Source organism: Myripristis murdjan, chromosome 9 (assembly GCF_902150065.1).
Source record: "Myripristis murdjan chromosome 9, fMyrMur1.1, whole genome shotgun sequence".
Classification (NCBI taxonomy): Eukaryota; Metazoa; Chordata; class Actinopteri; order Holocentriformes; family Holocentridae; genus Myripristis; species Myripristis murdjan.
Genome location: NC_043988.1, coordinates 13075538 through 13095902, shown reverse-complemented (window position 1 = coordinate 13095902; position 20365 = coordinate 13075538). Strand labels below are relative to the sequence as shown.

Genomic DNA, 20365 nt, shown 5'->3' with positions numbered 1-20365 from the left:
ATACTTCTTGATCAGAAATAAATGAGTACTTTTAATGACAGTAAATATATTCATCAACAATGTTCAAAGCGTCCACACTGTAGGTTGTAACATACACTGTCAGAGTCAACAGCAAACAAAACATCAGTACAGTATAACATTATAATTGTCCAGTGATCAGTGCCATAGTCTTGGTTATATTCTCAAGCGGATGCTAAAATCAGAGCAGCCCACTTCATATCAGTCATTGTCGTAGATACAATCTGCAGGGAAAAAAAAGATATATTTCAATTAATATTTGTTCTAGTTTGCCAACAACAAGATAATGTTTTGAATCTTTGCAACATACCTTCTCCAATGTCATCATAAATATCACTGGTATCCCTGTGTGAAATATTAAAATAGGAATCATATTCATGAAATGCAGGAGCAGCTTGATTTGTGTGTGCAAGTGTGTGTGTGTGTGTGTGTGTGTGTGTGTGTGTGTGAGAGAGAGAGAGAGAGAGAGAGAGAGAGAGAGAGAGAGAGAGAGAGAGAGAGAGAGAGAGAGAGAGAGAGAGAGAGAGAGAGACTTACTGTGCAATATTGGCCATGTCCACATAACCATCTGAAACAGAATGACATATAATTTTAACTAAGCATAACACAACTAGGCAATTAAGTCTAAAACAACTGATGCAGACTTACATTTGCCTTCTGCATTCCTGCCGATCAGTTTTCCATCAGCAGGTTTGACAATGACATTGATCACCTCTCCCGGCCTCAGGTGCAGGTCTTTGCTCCCCCACTTCTTAGTGGTCAAAGTGGCTGCTACAGTAACATCATGCAGCACCTGAATTTCTCCTTCAAACTACAATAAGGACAATAATATATATATATATATATTTTTTTTTTTTAATATAGATATTTTTTTTTAAAGAAAAGAGAGCAAGAGAGAACCAAGAACACATACTTTAAACTTCTTCCTGAATTTCATTTCTTCCTTTGCGAACATCTTCTGCTTCTTTGGATCCAACACGTCCTGCTGTCCTTGTGGAATAAGCTGTGAGAGACTATGGGAGCACAGACACATGACTGGGAGGAATTTAAACTTTGATGCCTCTGAAACACAGTATGTAGGTGAGCACAGGTCTGTCCTGTCTCACACTGCCTAACCCTCACACTGAGGTTTACCTGTCCGGGGGCGGGGGAGGGGGGAAGTCCTGGGAATCAACATCATCATAAATCTCATCTACGAGCACAGAGACAACTGCATTCAGTAATGTAAGATCACATGGACAACCTTGCCGTGTAATGGTTTGTGAGAAAATGTTGTCATTGGAGGGTGATGTATTTACCCCCATATGTGATTGGTGGAGGAGGTGGCGGAAATCTGGAGACAGAATAAGACAGGCTTTGTAAATATGCAATGTGGCATGCTTAAAACAGACCTACATATTGCATTTAATTGCACAACTGCAAAGGTCAAGGGAAAGAAAACATTTCATTTTTTTAATTAGGGATGGTTTCTGATGGTTGAAATAATAATGCCAGCCCCTAGATGTCACCCCATCACCAGCATCTAGACTGGGAAAAGGAGCAGCCATGCACTTCCATAGTAATAATAATAAATAACAGTACAATAGTATTAGTGTTAGTAGAAGCGGAGGTAGTAATAACAGTGCTAGGAGCATTTCTGTAGGGTTTGGGTGAAGCCAAGGATTTTGTCACAGGCTTTCCAAGCTTGTAAAACACTGACCTCTAGTGTCTCAGTCATGACTACCACCTGTTTGCATCATTCCCTCTAATTCTTGCTCCTTCTGTGACCAAATCTGTCCCATCTATTCAAACCATGTCAAGTTAAAAAAAAAAAAAAAAAATACAACCTGTCGTCTTGGTCGGGACTTTCCACTTCATCATAAATATCACCATCCCCAACTGTTTTAACAAGAGAAAGGAAACAGACATCACTGTGCAGAGGGTGTGCTATCATATTATAAACTTTCCACTAACATAAAAATCAGTACCAACAGTGGCTTACCTTTTTGGTCTTTGAGCTCACTGAAAAAGAGAGATTACATCAAATCGGCAATCAGCATCCAAAAGGTGTGACAGGGGAAAGAAAGATGAAATGTGGAACTTTTGTGTTTCCAACCTGCAGGCATCAGCTGGAGCTCCAACATCATCATAAACCTCTGGCTCTGCCTCAGACCAGTTGGACACAGGCCCTGTTTTTGCCTGTTTCAGACGATCATAGTCTATGTTGACAGAGTCTGGCTTCACGTAGCCATCTGAAAAAAAAAGTACATTTCATCATATTTAAAATTGAATAAAGCTGAGGAACATTTTAATTTTAGTTTCCTCATCAATCTGGTATTTTTATATTCAGAGATTTAAAAAAAGGTGTCTCAAGTGTCTTGATGTTCTTGTTGGTTTGTGTGTGTGTGTGTGTGTGTGTGTGTGTGTGTGTGTGCATAGAGCAACTTGAGCCACTCACAGTAGCCGTCGATGTTCCTGGCCAGCCAGAGGCCTTTTGGGTTGTCTGTGATGCGGATGATATCTATGACCTCTCCCTCCCTCAGCGGCAGCTCTGTTTTCCCTCCTCTACAGTCTTGCCGTGCCGCCCCCTGCTGGATTACGTGGACTGGCCCTTTAAGCTTAAAACATGGATGCAGAGATGTGAGCTATAGTTTTACTTTAATTCATACAGATTGGGCCTCTATAATCCAGAGCTTTGTTGAGTGTATTGACTCAGCACAGTGTATGTACATCATGCATATGTGTTCGTAGTGTGTGTTATTGCAGGTTTGATGTGTGTTCAGTTGTACAGGTGCAGGTGCTTTGTCCCTTTACCTTGAACTTCTTTTTTGCTTCCTTTTCTCTCTTCTCTTTGGCTTTCTGGAATCTCTTTTCCTCCTGTTGTTTTTTCTTCTCCCCTTTCTTACACTGCAAAACACACCCCTCTTTACGTATTTGCACTTGTTTGCTGTCTAACTTAATGTGCCATGATTCATTTTGAATATCAAACTTAGCTGTTTAAGTTTTCTGACTTTGAACTTAAAATCATTCACTGTCTTGACTGTGTGAGTATTTTCAGTGTTCATTCAACTCAACCTTGGAAGTTATTGGAGGTGATGGAGTGGAGTTTCCCAGCATGCTTTTGGGCAAGGGACATCTCCTTAGCTCAGTTCATTGTTGTTTGGTACGTGTTCCTTATTTAGTTATTAAGTTTGTATGTGTATTGTTTATCATGTGGTCGTTGTGTTGAGTTATTACGTTTAAGGATGGGTTTACATTATTTATGCACAGTGACTCATATTATTCTTTTGGTATAACTCCACTACACATTGTGCCATTAGATACTTGAGGTAATGGTGCTTTCAAGGTTAAAAACCGAATGCTGAGGACAGTCAAAATAGTGTTTTTCTCCGCATTCAAACCCAGGTTATAAAAATATAATATGAATCATTGATAACTGAACTATAAGAAAACTATTAGAACAATAACTTCTTCATCAGAAAGCCATTATTCACTGCTTGCCAAATATGGATTGGGATTCAAGTGCATCCCCACAAAGCATTAACGTTTGATTATGAGTGATGTGTAAACTTCCTTTCCTACACATCCGAGACTTAATTTGAATGAACAAATAAGTATTAGTGACTTCACTTTTACAACTTGGAATAATGAATTGAAAGTGGGTTTTAAGTGGGGTTTACTCATGATCTTAAGGCAGCAGGGACACTTAAGTTGAACTGCCTTAAATTTTTTGCAGCATAGTTTTTTTTCTTGTTTTTTTTTTTTTTTGGCTCCTGGTCAGGCTTGGTTTATGAAAATATAGTGAGAAAGATGCAAAATGAAATCAGACGGCAGTAGTTTGGTGGTGTGCCTCTTCAGTAACTCTCTTCAGATTAAGTTTGAGTTGGCGAGCCCTCACCATCTCTCCTCCAGGCCTTCATACATTTTCTCATCACTTAACTCTTTCTGCTCAAGGTAGAAAAACAACATAAAGCAGACAGCTCCATACAGTCAAGAGCTGTATTCATTCACTCCACTTACTGCCTGTTTCTCCGCTGTGTCTTTGCTATGCTTTGTCTTCTCTTTTCCAGCCTCCTTATCTTGTGATTTTTTAGCTTTCTCCTCCTTCTCTATCCTATTGGAAGATAAAAACACAATGTCAGTAATTTAAGTTAGAATGGGCTAAGTGAAGCGATGCACCATCAGCGATACCTGTGCACTAGGTATCACTCGTTTTTTTTTTGTTTGTTTTCCTGTTTTCTGTGTTGAAAGCATGTCCTGAAAGTAAGAAAGACTTCTCAAAATGCCTCTCACCATCTCTCATCAAGGTCTTCATACATTTCCTCCTCATCAGTTTCAGTCTATATGGGAAAATAAAACATTGTTACGATTTAAAAATAAATAAATAAATAAAGCACCAAGCAATGGTCTCCCTCTCTAACTTGCTGAAGCAGTTTACAGCAAATCAGCTTCTTTGAACACATTTAATTAATTTTGTTGTTTATTTTAAAAATGTGTGGCGTACCTGAGTTCATGGTGATTATCAAGTGTATGGTGCTCACAGAAATATGTTTGTAATATAACTGGTTTTGGATGAACCACAGAGGAAAATAATTACCTCCATCTTCCTTGCGTGATGTCCTATATATATAAAAACAAGTGCATTAAGTAATTTAACAGTCTTGATTTAATTTGCAATTGTCCGATATGACTTCAGATATTGTTAGATACATTAGTACAGCTCTCGACTGGTTAAGATGATGATTGATTTATCGGTAGATTGATTGTAAAACTACTAGCACCTTCAAGGGGAGGAACTGGCTGTGGGCTCATGACCCCAACGTCATCATAGCTCTCCTCCTGGTCCAGCTGCTGGCTCCTTGTTCATGATGAGAAAAAGGGATTCAGTTTTTATCTCAACTGTAACATTTCATAGGTAGACTCGGAAATAAAATGCTTCTGTATAACCACAAAAAAAAAGTCTTTATTCTGTCTCTGTGTCTGGTTTCTAGGTCCTGCATGTCAAGAGCTTTGTTGAGCCCAGTGGTGACCTGATAAAGCGCAACAGCTTCCTGTGAGAAACAAAGCAGCTGCAGCACGCCCTGTCTGAAACCTGAATCTGTAGAGGCGAACTAAAGCTACAGAGCTGCAGCTAAACTGTGTTAACTCACTCATCTGACTGAGGAAGCTCAATCTGGATCTGACCCTGGTCCAACTCTTGGTAACAGGTATATGTTGTGTCACTCATAATATCTGTTTTTGCCATGCTGATTCTCTGAAAATATACCAGCTTTGCAAAAACTTTACTTACATATCATTTGTGTAGTTAAAGTCAGTTTGAGCCGTAGGTGAAGTAGCAAGAGAAAGGGGTATGTTTATCCCTGGATCTGTAATGCAAAAAAACACCATTTAAGTCAACACTGTGCTACAGCACATATCTCCTAGCTCTTTACGGCTAGGTTTTTGTAATATAATATTTTGTAATATTTTTTCAGGGTATAGTGTAGTGATTTGAGGAACCAAGAACAGTATGAGTCAAGCACATGTAGGATGACTGAACACGACTGTGATAATTAAAGCAACCTTAAAGACAGATCTCTCACCATCATTCAAAGATGATCCACTCCCTCTGAATCTTTGTAAGTCAACATTAGGTGGCCTCTTAGGCTTCAGAGAAGGATTTCCCAGGGTATACAAATTAGGAAGGATCTTCTTCCTCGGAACAGAGGGATCGCTGCCCTCCTTTTGAGGGTGTTGCTGGGTTTGAAATTGACCAATAGAGATGGGTTTCAGCATTAATGAGGGTTTGGGAAACACAGAGCTGATGGTGTTTGAAGTTTGGAGACCGTCTTTCACAATGCCAGCGCTCTCCTGTTTGGGAAAAGTGTTTTGTTTAGCCAGAGATTGGGGAGGATTGATGTTGGTGCTCTGGAACGGTCTGGGCATGGATAGTGCATGGTGTTCCTGGGACTGGGAAAACTGGGACTTCAGAGAGGAGACAGAGGAGATCTTTGGTTTAGGGACATCAGGAGGTTTAGGGGCTGTAGTGATCGATCCCACCCCACTGGTTTTCCATGCTGGCTTCACCGAGGCAGAGCACACGTTGTTGGAAAAAGTTTGTTGTAATGGAGTTTTCATCACTGGGGTTCTGGGAGGAGTGGGCCTGGAAGATTCAGGAGACTCACTGCCTCTCCATCTTTCATCAGGCTTGGGCTTAATCAGTGGCAGCTTGGGGGCCTTGGGTTGCTCATCTTGTACAGAGCTGTGTCCTGTTTTGAAGTGAGCCATCAAGTTCCTGCTGAATGATTTTCTTTCCTTCGTAGAAGAGAGATGAAAAGGGGAAAAAAAAAAAAGAATGATTTTCAGTCTTGTAAAGCTTTCCCAAACATCATGTTTTGACTCTCTTCTGTTCCAACTTAGGGTTAGGGTCAGGGTTAGGGTTAGATAAAAAAAGGGTTTAAAAGAAGGAAATCCCCAAGATTCACAACAAGAGTTACATCCAGTGACCAAGAACGAATCAAGAGGGTACAAGAAACAGACAACAAACCTTTTCAAATTGTGTTAGTCTGTGACAAACGGTAGCACAAATAGCAGCACTGCAGACACAGCTATGCTTACAAGTTGAAAGCAGAACTAAGGCAACAGTATATTTAAAAAATAGTCTGTGCACAGTGCTTTACTTACTTTAACCATACAAGTCAACATTATATTAATTAAGCACTTACCTGATATCTGGGACTGGCATATACGTGTCTGCTTTGTGTCCGTAATAAGGCAAGTTAGTTGTGGCCCGAGACTGTGAGATACTTATTCACAGACCCACTTTTACTTTTCTTATACAGGAAGTGCAAGGAATGTCACTGTTTTAATGAAGTGAGAAATATCAAGTGTCCTCTTTACAAGTGCTTTTTTACAGTTGGTATTAGTTTCCAGCTCAGTAATATGTCTGAGTAATGTTTCAGTTATTATAAAATAATTTTGATATGTGTTTGCAGTGCCACTGTATAGATACTGCACACTACACAATAAAAACAAAACCTTAAGAGGCCGTGGGTGTTCTCAAAGAATCCTCTCACTGAAATATACATGAAAAAGACTCTTACCATGGGAGTAGAGATAGCATGTAGAGCGGTGCCTGGAGCATCTCTTCAGCATCGGACACTACTTCCTTTCTAATGCTGTGACTAAGTCAACATTGTCAGAAGTTACACACAGTCCCCTTACTCTCAAATCAATGTCACACTGTATACATGTATGAACAAACAGCAAGTAGTCACACTGCAAGTCCATTTCTATTTGTATTTGTCACAAACTTGCCCTTTCGTATGAATCAAAGCACGCAGAATGTGCAGAACAGGTCATGTTGAGGGTTTGGAGCCATTTTCTTCATTTTGGCGGTCAACTGTGCCCCCCTCTGCACATATAAAGCTTGTGGTTTAGTAGAGACCACATCATGTTTGAAGGCAGGCAAAGTGTGACTCACATACACAACTCATGCACATACGCGAACATATGTTTATAGCCCACTAGGACTGAGGATGTGCTGTTGAGGCCCCCTTCACAACACTACCATGTCTAAGTTTGTCACCAAACACTGGTGAAGGGTGGAGATTGTTGACAATAACACCTAACACTATAACACCATTTTAACCTCCTCTCTTGCTCTACAAGGACGACCGTGTGTAGTGACACAGACTATGTGACAAATAATTCCAGTGGGTCAAACACTTGATGCAAATATTATTACTTTGTAATATTCATAATACGGTTTGCACAACTGCTATGAGAATAAAGGTAAATACAAATTCAACAGTCCTGGGTGAACCTATGCTCCATGTCATGCTAGAACTGGCACACATATTAATGTGACACTAATTAACTCCACATGGCTTTACAAACAACATCTTTTGTTTTTAAATTATCATTGTTAGATATAACAGCATTGAGTGATTTGCTGCTAACTTTCTTTCTTTCTTATGTTTAACTTTGTACTGAATTTTTCTGGAGATAGTGGGGGAAAAAAAACATTTTACACATTTGTAAAAACATTTATTAAATGTTGGAAAAAACAAAACAGACATTTTCTTACAAAACACTGTAAGAAAATGTCTGTGTTGAAGAAATGGTTAACACATTTATCAGGTATTTTATTTTGTAATAACATATTTAACCATCATATTTAAGTTCATTTAAAAAGGTAAGAATTCTGAGAACATTAACAAGTTTATTCATAATTAATATTTTGTGATAGCTTTAAGAAGTGAAAATTGTACCTGAAAATATACATATATTCTTTGTTGCATTTGGCATCCCATACAGACATACTGGAAAATCGACTGAACACTAAGTTTTCTTCTTCTGAAACATTTATTTCAAGGACTGTTTCAAGTGAGTGTGGTGGCTGATAAAAGAGCATCAATGTCCTGTATGGCTTTGGACGTTCTCTGGAGAGCGTCAGCGATGCAACTCTCATTCACCGCTTCACCACGACTCTCCCCTTCTGTAGACCTGCATCCCAGTTCTGGAGAACGCATCTCACTTTTAAGCAGACTACTGTGCTCCAACAGAACTGCACACAGGATGTTAAGGAGCACATGCATTTTCAGTCAGAGAGATCATCTACAGCGTAGTAGCAGGCAAACTGTCTAGTGTTGTTACCATGGCTTCTGAGTAAAATTTCAAACACACAGTATTAATATTCCCACCCCCTGTACTTTCCGCAATATTCACAAAATGTCAAGGATACAGTTGAATCGTTTTATCTTCTCCAGTTCTACAGCTACAAGGTTTGCCCTGAAAGTGAAAAGGAAGTAACTCAACATTGCATAAAAGCTGTTAATCAGCTGCTTGGCCTCCAGTAATAGAAACCGAAGCACTCACACTTCAGTGAAATATAACCCACCGACTCTGCGCTGTCTGTGAGACTTGATGATCTAGAGGTGGAGAACTGCGTGGGTTTTCGTTCGATATTACCGGCACAGAAAAATGTCTGTCCTGCAAAACAAAATAATAAGAGTTAACTTAAAAGCTTGCAACATCATGTAAATAGATGTAAAATGTAACAGGTATGGACCGATTCTTTGACCTGTTGCAAGCAGCTGGGAGTGACGGGGAGTTTTAATGAGAGTCTGGCCTGATTGTAGCAAGTGAGGATCCTGTAAACCAGCAGTGTGACAGTCAGAATTAAATAAAAGAATAGCCATCAGTTCTTCTGACTGTGGTATAATAGCAGCCCACCTGCTTGCACGCTTCATAATGGATGCCACAGAGTAGAGCTGCCCAGGTACATCAGGTGGAAGGCTGTTCAGATGGTATGTTACCTCTTTCACCTGTGAGACAGACATCATGCATAACTTAGCTCATTTGTGGAAATAACCAAATGACCTCTTTTGCTGTAGCTCTCTGTTTTCAAACTGCTACTCCCACAGCAGAGCGACATGACAGACACAACAGTTTACACCAGATGTTTTCAAATGGTGTGCCCTGAGGCAAGGTCAAGTGTGCTGTGCAATTCTAAGATTTCCAGTGCATTTTACTTGTAGTCTAACACGAATCATATTTACACAGGGGGAATAGACAAAGCAGCCCCAACATCAATTTAAATGTAAAAATGTCAAACGAGAGAAAACGTGCATTTAAATCGTTTAAATCGTCTGATCAGCACATCAGAACAGCTGGCTTCACCAGGTATGTGTTGTCTGTTAAGGAAAGCCAGAGTACCGCGTGAGTAAACACCGTAGGAGCCATGGTAACCATCTCACACCACAACAAGCATCCTAACTTGGTGCAGGTGGTGCAGTTTTGAAACAACATCACAAAATAATCATCCATATGAGATTTATTCTGAAGTGTAAAAGGTGCATGGAGAATGCATGTGGAAAACAGATTATTCTTAACTCTATCTGGCTCTGCTACGCCGTTTATAGGCAGGTCAGCTGTGAAAATATATGTATAAGTAAATTCTCAAAGCAACATAATAAATGACTTGCTTGAGCAGTCACTTCCTAATAAAAAAATATTTCATTTTTTTAAAAATAACTTTTATTTAACTAACTTGAATTCACATCAGCAATATTTGATGTGGTCGGTCTTGTGTACTGACCACTCACAGAAGTAAATAGCATACATGATGATATGTGTTATAATCTGTGCAATCGAGACTAAACGTGGATGTAGGTGTGCCTTGAGAATCGGATTTGAGCTTTGTGTGTCTCAGCCCCCCAAAGAGAGAAAACCCACTGGATTAGATGATACAACACACAGTGCAGCAGCTACATGACAGGCTGAAGCTCACCTGCCCTGCGCAAAGCTCCCTTTTGTGGTGTGTGAAGTAACTGTTGAGGGCACCGTTAGACCGGATGACTGATCCATCACCTGGGGAAACCTCTATGACTGAGATTGCTTCATTGAGTATCCTACACAGGACACACACACACACACACACAGGTAATTCAATTAAAAAAAAAAGTTGTGATTTATGAAACAACGGTGTCAATGTCAAAATGAGGACCAAACATAGGAAAGCTAAGAGGCACCTGTAGGTCACTCCTTGGCACCACATCACTTTGACCAACTCTCTTGGAAGGTCCTGGTCTAGAGGTTCTTCACTTTTGGCCAGAGGGTCTTTAAACTTCCACCTTAAATGTGTGAGTAAGTTAGAGAAGAAATCTGAGGCACTCCAGAAGCAAGTGGGAGTAAGCTAAATGTTAGAACTTCATGGATAAACTGCATGAATAAAATCCATCCCTTATCATCTGAAATTAGGTGTACCATGCACCTCAAAGTAAACAAGTCATTTAATCAATGAACCTGTGCTGATGAGGTGAGGGACACGAGAGAGGCAGTGCCTCAGGAAGATGAGACTTTCTCTCCTCACTGGGTACATCCGTCATGTTGATCCGCCTGTGTGCCTGGCTGCAATCTGTGGCTCCCTCTGCTCCGATGTCTGCAAGAGGCTTGGAGAGGCGATGGCTCCAGTGATGGAGAGCCAGGGAGAGAGGATACCGCCACAAGGGGGCAACATCACAGCAGGAGTGATGCTGGACCACTGTGGTGGACTGGTATATGTCCTCTGGCTGGGGAGAGGAGAGGAGAGGAGAGGGCATTAGTAAAAAACTAAAAGACAAAAGTTTCTGAGGAAAGCACAGAAATATTCCTGGAAGCATTACCTTGGATTGAGCTGGGCCGTGGCCGTTCATCTGAGGAGAACAAGACCTTGCTCTGATTGGCTCTTTATTTCTAGTTCTTCTCCTCTGAACCTCGCTGGTTTCATCATCGGTGGCCTGAAGGCAGCCAGCTTTGTCTCTCTGACTGACAGCCCTGCCATCGGGTTGCCCTACATGACCAGGCTCCCTCTGGTGCTGACTGCCAGGCCGACTGAGGCTGCACCCGAGCTCCACGGAGAAGTCTTCCCCTGAGGAGGACAACGTCAGAGTGGCCCTGCCCTCCACTGAGCTGATGATGGTTTCACCGCCGGGTCCAAACTCGGCATGGCAGGAGGACGGCTCAGGCCACTCCACATCTGAATCAATACTGAAGAAAGGCTGCAAGATGGATGGGGAAACATAGGTGGCATTTACAACATGTGGTGGGGGATTTGATTTGAAGACCTTTAATCAGTAGTGGATATAAAAAAGAAAAAAAAAAAAAAAAAAGCCTAGATACCTTTCTATGATCAGCAGGGATGAGTTCCTCTGGTAGGTAGGGTCGAGTGGCATACTTATTCCTGAAAACCAGTGCAGCTATCAACAGCTCCTACAAATCACACCATTACTTTAAACTTTAAATATTTAGAAATATTTAAAAAAAAATAAATAAATAAATAATAAATAAATAAATAAATAAATAAAAAGTGTTTTTTGATCATTTTTAACCGTGAGCAACAACAGAACATGAATCCTGCATAACACAGCCTGGGTAGTTTTTCTCCAGCTCACCTTGTAGGTGCTGATGGTGAACCTGGTCCTCTGTCGGACAGTCTGTGCGCCCTGCAGGGGGTGGCCGGACGGGTCCGGGGCTTTCAGCAGCATGAACTCACTGCCACACGGCGACAGCTGCAGGCGGGAGCCGTCTGCGTAGTGAACGTCCACCGCCTCATCCTCATATATGATCATCAAGCTGACACTGGCGCTGACTGCCATTTCAAAACTGTTTGTAAAAACATGAAGCTAGGGAGACGTTAACGCTCAAACATGCGTCATCAGAGGGAGACGCACTAACCGCGGGAACCCGGCTGAAAAACAAAACAACGGGCTTCCTCGCGCACTGTAGTCTCTGCACAGCTGTGAGAGAGAGGGGGGAAAGTAAGAGGTCTTACTCCGCAGCTATTTGTGAGTGTCGCACACGTATTCGCATGCCGCCTCTGCTTTCAAAATTTGTAGTCCAGGGTCCGTTTTAGTTTTCAAAAGTAACGATCCCCATCGAGGGAGGACCTGGATTTTTCAGGATGTAAAGATTATTTTATTCTTAATCATAATCCGTTTGTTGCCACTCGAACAACTTGTTCCACAATGCAAACTCATAGTTCAAAGTTCGTTAAATTTTCAGGCAAACGCCGCAGCCTACTATATGGTTCTAACCAATAGCGCTGACAGGAAAAATGTCACTGGCCAATCAGATACAGCTACACGGGATACACCTCTTCTTTCATGGAGGGAACAGGTGACCAAACAGGCATGGCAGTAGCCTTATCTCGCGTTTGGGCGTAAGTATCAGCGTAATTGGAAAATTCAGAAGTTATGGGTTTTACAATATTTTGTTGTTTTTGCCACAAGTCTGTTGTCCACTTTAGTTCAACTGTTTAGAGTAAACTATGTGTTATGTTTTTCTGTCTCATTCTCAATAAGTAAACTTGCACCAGAATTTACTGATAAGGGTCAAAAAGCAAAATCATCACGCAATTTTTTAGGTTTCTTTGTGTAAAATCCACCTCCATATAGCGGGGAAAGCGCATCCAGACAGCTTGGAGTATTACTGTCACAGTACTGTTCCCCCTCTGTTCAGTATGAAACCAGGCTCACACAACTTTCAAATTCATACTCCTGACTTGTTTGCCCACAACAGGAATATAAAGGATGTTCACACAAGTATTACGTGGAAGAGTATTCACATACACTTCTTGTCAGTCAGCATGCCGCACATACAAATTTCTCCTCCGGTTTTGGTCTTCCAGCACATACATGGTGGAACCACTGTCCACAGACATCACAGGATATCTGTAGTGCAAAAACATTTTAGCAATTGTGTTATGTTATCAATGTTAATTGCTTCACTAATATTAGTTTGGGAATAATAGTGTTTTTAAGATAGTAATTCAGCACTTACCACTTGGACTATTAGGGTACAAGAATGAAGATATCCCCAAGTTTATTGAGGGCCATTTGCTGTAAAATACCCAATGGTGAATTAATGTCAGTACAAAACTGCTGTTTCAATAGCAGATACGATGTACATACAGTTAATAAATTGAATACTCATGTTATTTGTACCTTTTGTTACCACCACCTGGCCAGCCACAACAGCAGTCTTGCCCAGTTTTTGGTATTTTGAACATAAGAGTTAATTCTGACCGTGGGACCATAATAATTTTAATTCAGATGCACACTTGGTAGCTTCATCTGAGCTCCTCTTCAAATCACAATTCACTTACCAAAAACCATTCACTACCATGCATTATCTACTGGTGTTAACACTGCACAAAATACTTAAAGAAATTTTTTGAAAGACAAATTAATATATTTTTTTGTTTGTTTTTTGATTGATCTGTTTATTTAAGTGTCAAACACCATGTTTGGTGCCCAGCCCTCATGGGCTTAGACACTGATCAGTACATTTATCAAATAATATTCCCACAATTACATCCACGATAGCGACGTGACACACTACAGACCACAGCAAAACAAAACCTATGAAGATAGGGGCACATACAAATAAAAATGTTTATCATATAGGATACATGTGCAAAATAACTTTTTCCTCCCCATGATGGAAAGTTTTCAGAAATATCTTAATGGAAATTGAAATACTAGCACTTACATGAGTAAATGGGTAAAATAGATACAAACACAGGACCGCACTCTACACAATTAAAATACCCATGTCAGCTCCTTTTCTTCACCATCATCTGCATCTTCCTCCCCACAGTGGAAGCAAAGGTCTGTCAGATAGTCTGTCAGAAAAATAGAAATTGTTTGAAAGAGTGAGGACAAGAAGCTTTCTTTTGAGCTGGATCCACTGCATTTGTATTATTTTTATTTTTGTAACTATAAGAGATAATAACCTGCGTAGTAATAGATGTTTTCATTTACCATCTGCTGGGTAGTGTTATTATATAACTTACCAGATTCCCGAAGAAGAGTAGTGGCAATCTGCCAACGTAACTCTCCCACATCTATCCATATATCTATATTTATATCTATCTATATCATGGTGTTACAATTGGCCGTATAGTTCAATGTTTCTTGCATTATCCAATGTATTACATAGTTCAGGGCAGCTTGGCTGCTGAGCAGAGGACAGATAAAGCAGGAGCCAGATGTACTTTCTCCATCTTGTTATTTAGGTCTGTTGCATTAGATACACGCCCAGTCAACATTCACACACATAGCATAGCACATTCCAGAAACAAGGCATGGACAGTGGTTGGCCTGTCCATGTCCGGGTAACTGGCCAATTATTCTCGGTTGCGTTTAAGTCCAACCTATGTACAGGGCAGGCCCAAGCCCAAGAACATAAATGTGTATCATTTCCTGATATCGGGGCTCGTTCTGATAGAGATCCTGCGGGAGCTCTGTCACACTGAGACCAGCGCTGCCTTGCTTTATATGTGACCATAATAAATATTGCATCAGAAAATTGAACACTGACTCCGGTCTGTTCTTGGGCTTTCAACAAAAGAATTGGGAGCTAACAATGGAATAGATCCATTCCATACAGAGGTCATTCCCAATGTATCTATATGGAGTGCCTTCACCATGGATGTGGCGTTGTGTTGATGCTCCAGTATGGTCAAATAAGCATTTATGACCTAGTAAAATTGATTTGGAATTGTTAAGTGTTTCAAATGAACAATTAATTGTTTTATTCAGACATAATCCACATATTAATTATCATAAATATATTAAACATTAAATGTATCAAAAAAGATATACACAGTAAAAGTAATATAATTACGGGAGTGTTACCTTTGTATTGTCCTATTTAGCTTTTCCACAAGCCCATTTGTCTGTGATGATATGGGGCACAAAGACTGCGCTCAATCCCCAGAATTGTGCAGACTTCCTTGTTCAGCTGTTGGCAAACAATAAGCACATTATCATTTCTTTGAATCAAATAACTTTTAATGATTAATTTCAAGATATTACTGCACATGCAAATAAATGCGAGATATGTTCGATCATCTCACATACAGTACATTTCAACACTGTCTAAAAATGCATTTACATTTATGTAACAACGTGCTGTAACATTCAACAAACCTCATTTACAAACTCTCATCCCTGGTCTGTGATGATCCTTTTTGGCACCCCAAAACGATAATAGAACTTCACAACACAGTCTGCCACATTTGCAGCTGTTTTTGAGGGTAGTGCAAATGCCTCAGACCACTTGGTGAAGTAATCCACCATAACACAAATGTACCTGTTGCCTGCATTCGTCTGGCTCACTTTGCCAATGATGTCCATCCCCACAGGGTCAAACGGCTGGCTCACCTTAAAAATGGAGAGCAGAATAACAAATAAAATATTCATTTTGAATTACACTTAAGCATTCGTCATCACAAAATAAGATTCAAAGAGTAAAGTAAAATATTGTCACTCACTTGTATGGGGATGAACTCTGTCTCCTGCTTTATTGTACAAGCACTGGTCTGGCATTCGATACATTCTCCAACCTGGAAGACAATGTGTTGACAGTGAATTTCAGTATTATTAGAAGGAGGGAATATAAATTCTGTTATCATTAAGTTTTATGTGGCATGACTGATCTCTGGACAACAGATAGGCCTACATATTCATCACCATATATGACCTGATCATATACACTATAATTAATAATGGTGTTTATTATATTATATTATATTGCCATATTAGACGTCAATTATTACAAATTAATTTTTATTAGGCGGTTTTACTGTTTGACTACTGATATCACCACGACTCTTATATTATTATGCTGTACTATTATGATGATTACAATGCTGTCATGATACAAACAAAATTCTGCCAGTCATCATCATCAAAACTACTGATCAATAACATTCCAATTGATCTGCTTCCGAGACTCAAAAGAAATTGCAGCACATATGAGGAGTTTGACATTGTTCATTGTGTGGTGTATGCAGCTGTATATCAGCACTCGGAGCTGAAGACAAACTTCCTCTAAGGACAAAGTTTATTTAATCTAATTTGAATATAATGAGGATAAAAGTTTGCACATTATGATATATCAGTTGAATGCGTGCCGTCAAATTAATGGCTTATCGATTGATTACCTCCCATCCTTATTAACCAATGAGAGACTGTTCTTGGTGGAGAAAGGTATTTAACTGTTTCAATCGATGCCGTTGCTGTTTGTCTTTGAAGACGTGGTGTGTGTCGAAACTGTAGTCGTTTGCCCCTGAATAAATTGAATCGTGTGCGCCTATCTACTTTGGGTACATTAGAGAATAAGTGTCCCAATAAATTGTTTGCTGAATCATTTTGTCTTTAGATGAATCAAAAAAATCTACTCACCCACTTATCAATATCAGCCATCATGCCAGGCCAATAAAACCTTTTACACACTGTCTCTTGTTTTCACAATGCCACAGTGGGCTCCATAGGCACTTGCATGGCACTCTTGGAATATTTTGTTGGCCTCTTCAATGCCAGACAACCTTTTTTGGAGTCTTCCCTCTTTGATAATACAATGTTCCTTATGTTTACAATTGTTATGTGCCTGGCCTAGAGGAAACCTGGACACACAACATGATCACAGCTCCTGCTCTTCTCATCCCCAAGAATGTTGAACCAAGCCATGGTGGAAGTTCACAGAGCAGCTTTTTTTTAAAATGTAAACTTAAGACAGGAAAAAATTAGCCCAAAACAACAAACAAACAAAAAATAAGTACAGCCCTGACCTTACCTGGCCTGGAAAACAAAGAAAATAAGACAAAAGTTTAACCTACCTCCTAACTTCAACACAGGAGAAAAAGTTAACAAAAAGGGCTTCTCCTTCCTACCCAGTGCTACTCCGTGTTCCCTTTTCAATAGATATTTACAATATTCACAATTAACTGGCTCTACAAACACTAGATCTACACAAGAATCATATAACTAACAGTAGTCATCCTACTCGCTGACAAACAAAAGGCAAATCACAACATGGCCTCCATTGTTGGGAATGGAAGAGAGGAAGGGGGATGAAATAGCCACGCCCAGCCAACAGCATTCTGTCAGCTGACCAAACGACACACACCTGCAGCTGATCAACACACACTGATTGCAGGCACTGAGGAGAGTGGGGGAGAGAGCTGTCAAGTTCACACAAGTTTTGAGCCTTAGCGCTCTCCATAGTAATTCTGTGGTACAAGCACAGCATCTGGGGGGCAAGCTTTTTGCGAGTGTGCACTTCCTTTGCCATTCGGACCATTTCGGACGGGGAAACATGTTGACGGGGAAACGAATCTCGACACAACACCTGTTAAAGATATTCCACAGAGATCTCACATCTCTGCAGAATGTACAGAGAGAGAGAGAAAAAAAAACTCACTTGAAAAAGTTTGAAAATTTGAGTTTTCAAACCCCATTTAAAGTAATTTTTGTCCCAGAGAAACTGGGCCTACTTATGCGTGCTGAGTATGAAGTTATCGGAGTCATACCTGGACATTGTCAAATAGATTAAAATATAAGGTTAAAATAATCATTCAAGTTTTTTTTTTTTTTTTTTTGTTCTAGTGAAAGTAAATGTTTCCTTATTTTGCTGAGGACTCTCTGGGAACCCCTTGGACCCCTGTGGCTGCCAGGATGTGATAGGCTACGTTTGTCCTAGGATGGCGAACTAGGATCACCTAACTGGCTGACATTCATTCTCTACAGCCTCTTGCTAACCTTATACAATTAACCAGAATTACCACTAAAATGTAAAAAAGAAAGACTTTTCAATCCTTGTGAAAATAATAATAATAATAATAATAATAATAATAATAACAGCTCCCATACTTTGAAAATCACTGATAAGCCATCATTTTTTGTCAGATTATTAATCTAACTCCATGAATAGGCCTGGTGTGGTCTATTGCTGTAGGCCTGTCTGACTCAAAGGTGGCAAAATTACCACCCTCCCACCAGTCATTGTACAAAATGAACACCATTTATACTTTATTATGGAAGCGTTGCTATTAACAATCTGTTGTAACATTCAAATGCATTATTGCATTAAAATGATCATACATCCTTCATAATTGTCAGAAAGCAGTACAAGTCCAAGAGCAGGCTCATTCTTCCACTGAAGCTGTCCAGTTTTAATATTTTGCAACCATAAAATAAGTGGTCCATCGGGCAAGGAGCAAAGCACCAAACAACACTGTGTAGCTGAAGAGGATGAATTTGAGGATTTCTCTGAATGTCCGGAGGAAGCGGATGAACAGGGGCTCCACATCCACGGGCACATTGTGTGTCTTCTGCTGGCGGGCAGTGTGCTGACCGAAGTGGCCCATGTTTCCTCCACGGCCCATTGCTCTGCGATCACATAGACACATTTGTCATATTTACCCCAACAACTTCAATCCACTCAAAAGGACCTAAGACCTAAGTCTATCAAAATAGTGAAATGCACATTTACATGGATTACACTAATTTATGGTGTATGGTAAATATGTTTTGAGGTCATTTGAATCATAAGTGTTGTGCAGGGGAAGTATTGCTTTTATTAATAGCCTGATCTGTATAAGCTGAAGCTTTGGCTGTATTATCAGAGGACCATTGTTAATAATTTATTTGTAAATTGCACTAAATGGGTTCAGTATTGATCCACTCTCCTTTGGTTTATTGCTAGAAATAATATAGACGTTGCTCTTTGTTTTCATATGGCTGGAGCGAAACATACTCCTCAGTTACTTGTTTGAATGTCATGATTTCTTAAGGCATGATATCTTGAGATGTGTTTTTGAAAACATGCCTGGAGAACACCTAATGATGCTGTAAAATATGTTATTTTCAGTTTTAACATATAGGCTCAGACCACTTGTCCTCATTTGCAGTGGCTACATTTCCACTTATACAAACATAGTACTTGTAAAGTTACACATACAGTAGGCTATTCCCCTTTTGTTTTCCCTTATTTGTTTTTACAGGTAAGAATATTATTTTCTCATAGTCATGCTGTTATGTTACATGAATACATGTCTTGGTAATGCATTAAAACTTGACAAACCATTCAAACAAATGTACATAATGCCTGCCTGTCTTAACTTATTTCATCATAAATACACTGTCTTGGCACAGGCTAGAGCTAAACTAATTTGTATGACAAAGCTTGCACGATAAACCTTGAAGCAGAAAACATGCATGAATTACAAGTTCACCTCTAGTTGTCATTTTAGGTGTAGCAGACTTTAAATAGTCTTACCTTTGTATTGTTGGTGCAGGGCACTGATCAGTAAGTGGACTCCTGTGCTGCCACCCCACAAGTACAAGTTGCTGTTTGCTGCCTTGCCTGTTTCCAGTCCTTCCACTGCGAAGGAGGAGCCACAAGTAATTATACTGATTACAAGGATTTGAAACCCTTGGGTTTTTCCCTAATGGAAAGCTAAGTCATACAGCGCACCTGCTCCTCAGACAACATCTAGGCTTTGTAGGTCAAACTAAATGAACACTTTACTGCATTTTTTCTTTTTTTTTTTTTTTTTTTTTTTTTTTTTGCTTTAAGCAAAATTTTTCCAGTTTCTTGGGCCAATAGCCTACCAGCAGCAGGGAAGCAATTAAAACAGATTTACCAGAGTCACGCTCACCAAAGTATCTGACTGCTGTCAGTGGGTCTCACTATGTTCATAGTGTAAGGCATGGAGATGCTATTGACTGGAACAAAGATCAAACTCCCTCCTCCAGCACAGTATGCTGTGCCGGAACATGGAGCAAATGGCTTCCTAATTCAATCAGTGTCCTGTGCTGTCAAATCATGGGCTGCTATGGGCCAAGCTCTCCAGACAGCAGAGGGCCATTATCGGCTGATCGGGCGGCTTGTTACAGAGCTAATTGCTCCTTCAGAGAGCTGGACCACTGTTGATGGATATGCTCCCATCTCTTCCTTTCTACTCCTCTCACTGATCACAACCATCTTGCCTTTCTACAAATTATCTATGACCAATATGTAAGTTAGGTTCCAATATAAGTAAGAAAGAAAGTCAAGA

The 20365-nt window shown here is 40.0% G+C and overlaps 2 protein-coding genes across 2 annotated transcripts; both read right to left on the bottom strand.

Annotated features, from left to right (window-relative positions):
* Positions 1–96: 96 nt before the first annotated feature.
* On the bottom strand, positions 97–6264 carry LOC115364701 (FYN-binding protein 1-like). The gene is made up of 18 exons (XM_030059252.1): positions 5580–6264; positions 5288–5363; positions 4779–4855; positions 4595–4617; positions 4291–4337; positions 4018–4111; positions 2812–2904; positions 2456–2615; positions 2114–2249; positions 2000–2019; positions 1845–1896; positions 1317–1351; positions 1153–1210; positions 932–1031; positions 667–829; positions 556–586; positions 329–363; positions 97–242 (listed from the first exon to the last, which is right to left on the bottom strand). The coding sequence occupies exons 1-18, from the start codon at positions 6262–6264 to the stop codon at positions 220–222; spliced, it is 1908 nt and encodes a 635-aa protein (XP_029915112.1). The 3' UTR covers positions 97–219.
* Positions 6265–8029: 1765 nt separating this feature from the next.
* c9h5orf34 (chromosome 9 C5orf34 homolog) lies at positions 8030–13544 on the bottom strand. Its single transcript, XM_030059186.1, has 13 exons — positions 13300–13544; positions 13089–13190; positions 11913–12123; positions 11641–11730; positions 11145–11519; positions 10786–11051; positions 10512–10613; positions 10271–10391; positions 9214–9305; positions 9062–9131; positions 8879–8970; positions 8723–8769; positions 8030–8545 (listed from the first exon to the last, which is right to left on the bottom strand). Exons 3-13 carry the CDS (start codon positions 12114–12116, stop codon positions 8361–8363), a joined length of 1644 nt encoding a protein of 547 aa, XP_029915046.1. The 5' UTR covers positions 12117–12123; positions 13089–13190; positions 13300–13544; the 3' UTR covers positions 8030–8360.
* Positions 13545–20365: the final 6821 nt, after the last annotated feature.

Coding starts and splice junctions, on each gene's coding strand:
- LOC115364701 (XM_030059252.1), bottom strand. CDS start 6,264: ATGGCTCACTTCAAAACAGGACACAGCTCTGTACAAGATGAGCAACCC. Junction 2,020..2,113: donor GCTCCAGCTGATGCCTGCAG/GTTGGAAACACA, acceptor TCTCTTTTTCAG/TGAGCTCAAAGACCAAAAAG. Junction 243..328: donor TTATGATGACATTGGAGAAG/GTATGTTGCAAA, acceptor TTTTCCCTGCAG/ATTGTATCTACGACAATGAC.
- c9h5orf34 (XM_030059186.1), bottom strand. CDS start 12,116: ATGGCAGTCAGCGCCAGTGTCAGCTTGATGATCATATATGAGGATGAG. Junction 11,520..11,640: donor TCCCTGCTGATCATAGAAAG/GTATCTAGGCTT, acceptor TCCATCTTGCAG/CCTTTCTTCAGTATTGATTC. Junction 8,971..9,061: donor CTCCCAGCTGCTTGCAACAG/GTCAAAGAATCG, acceptor TTTGTTTTGCAG/GACAGACATTTTTCTGTGCC.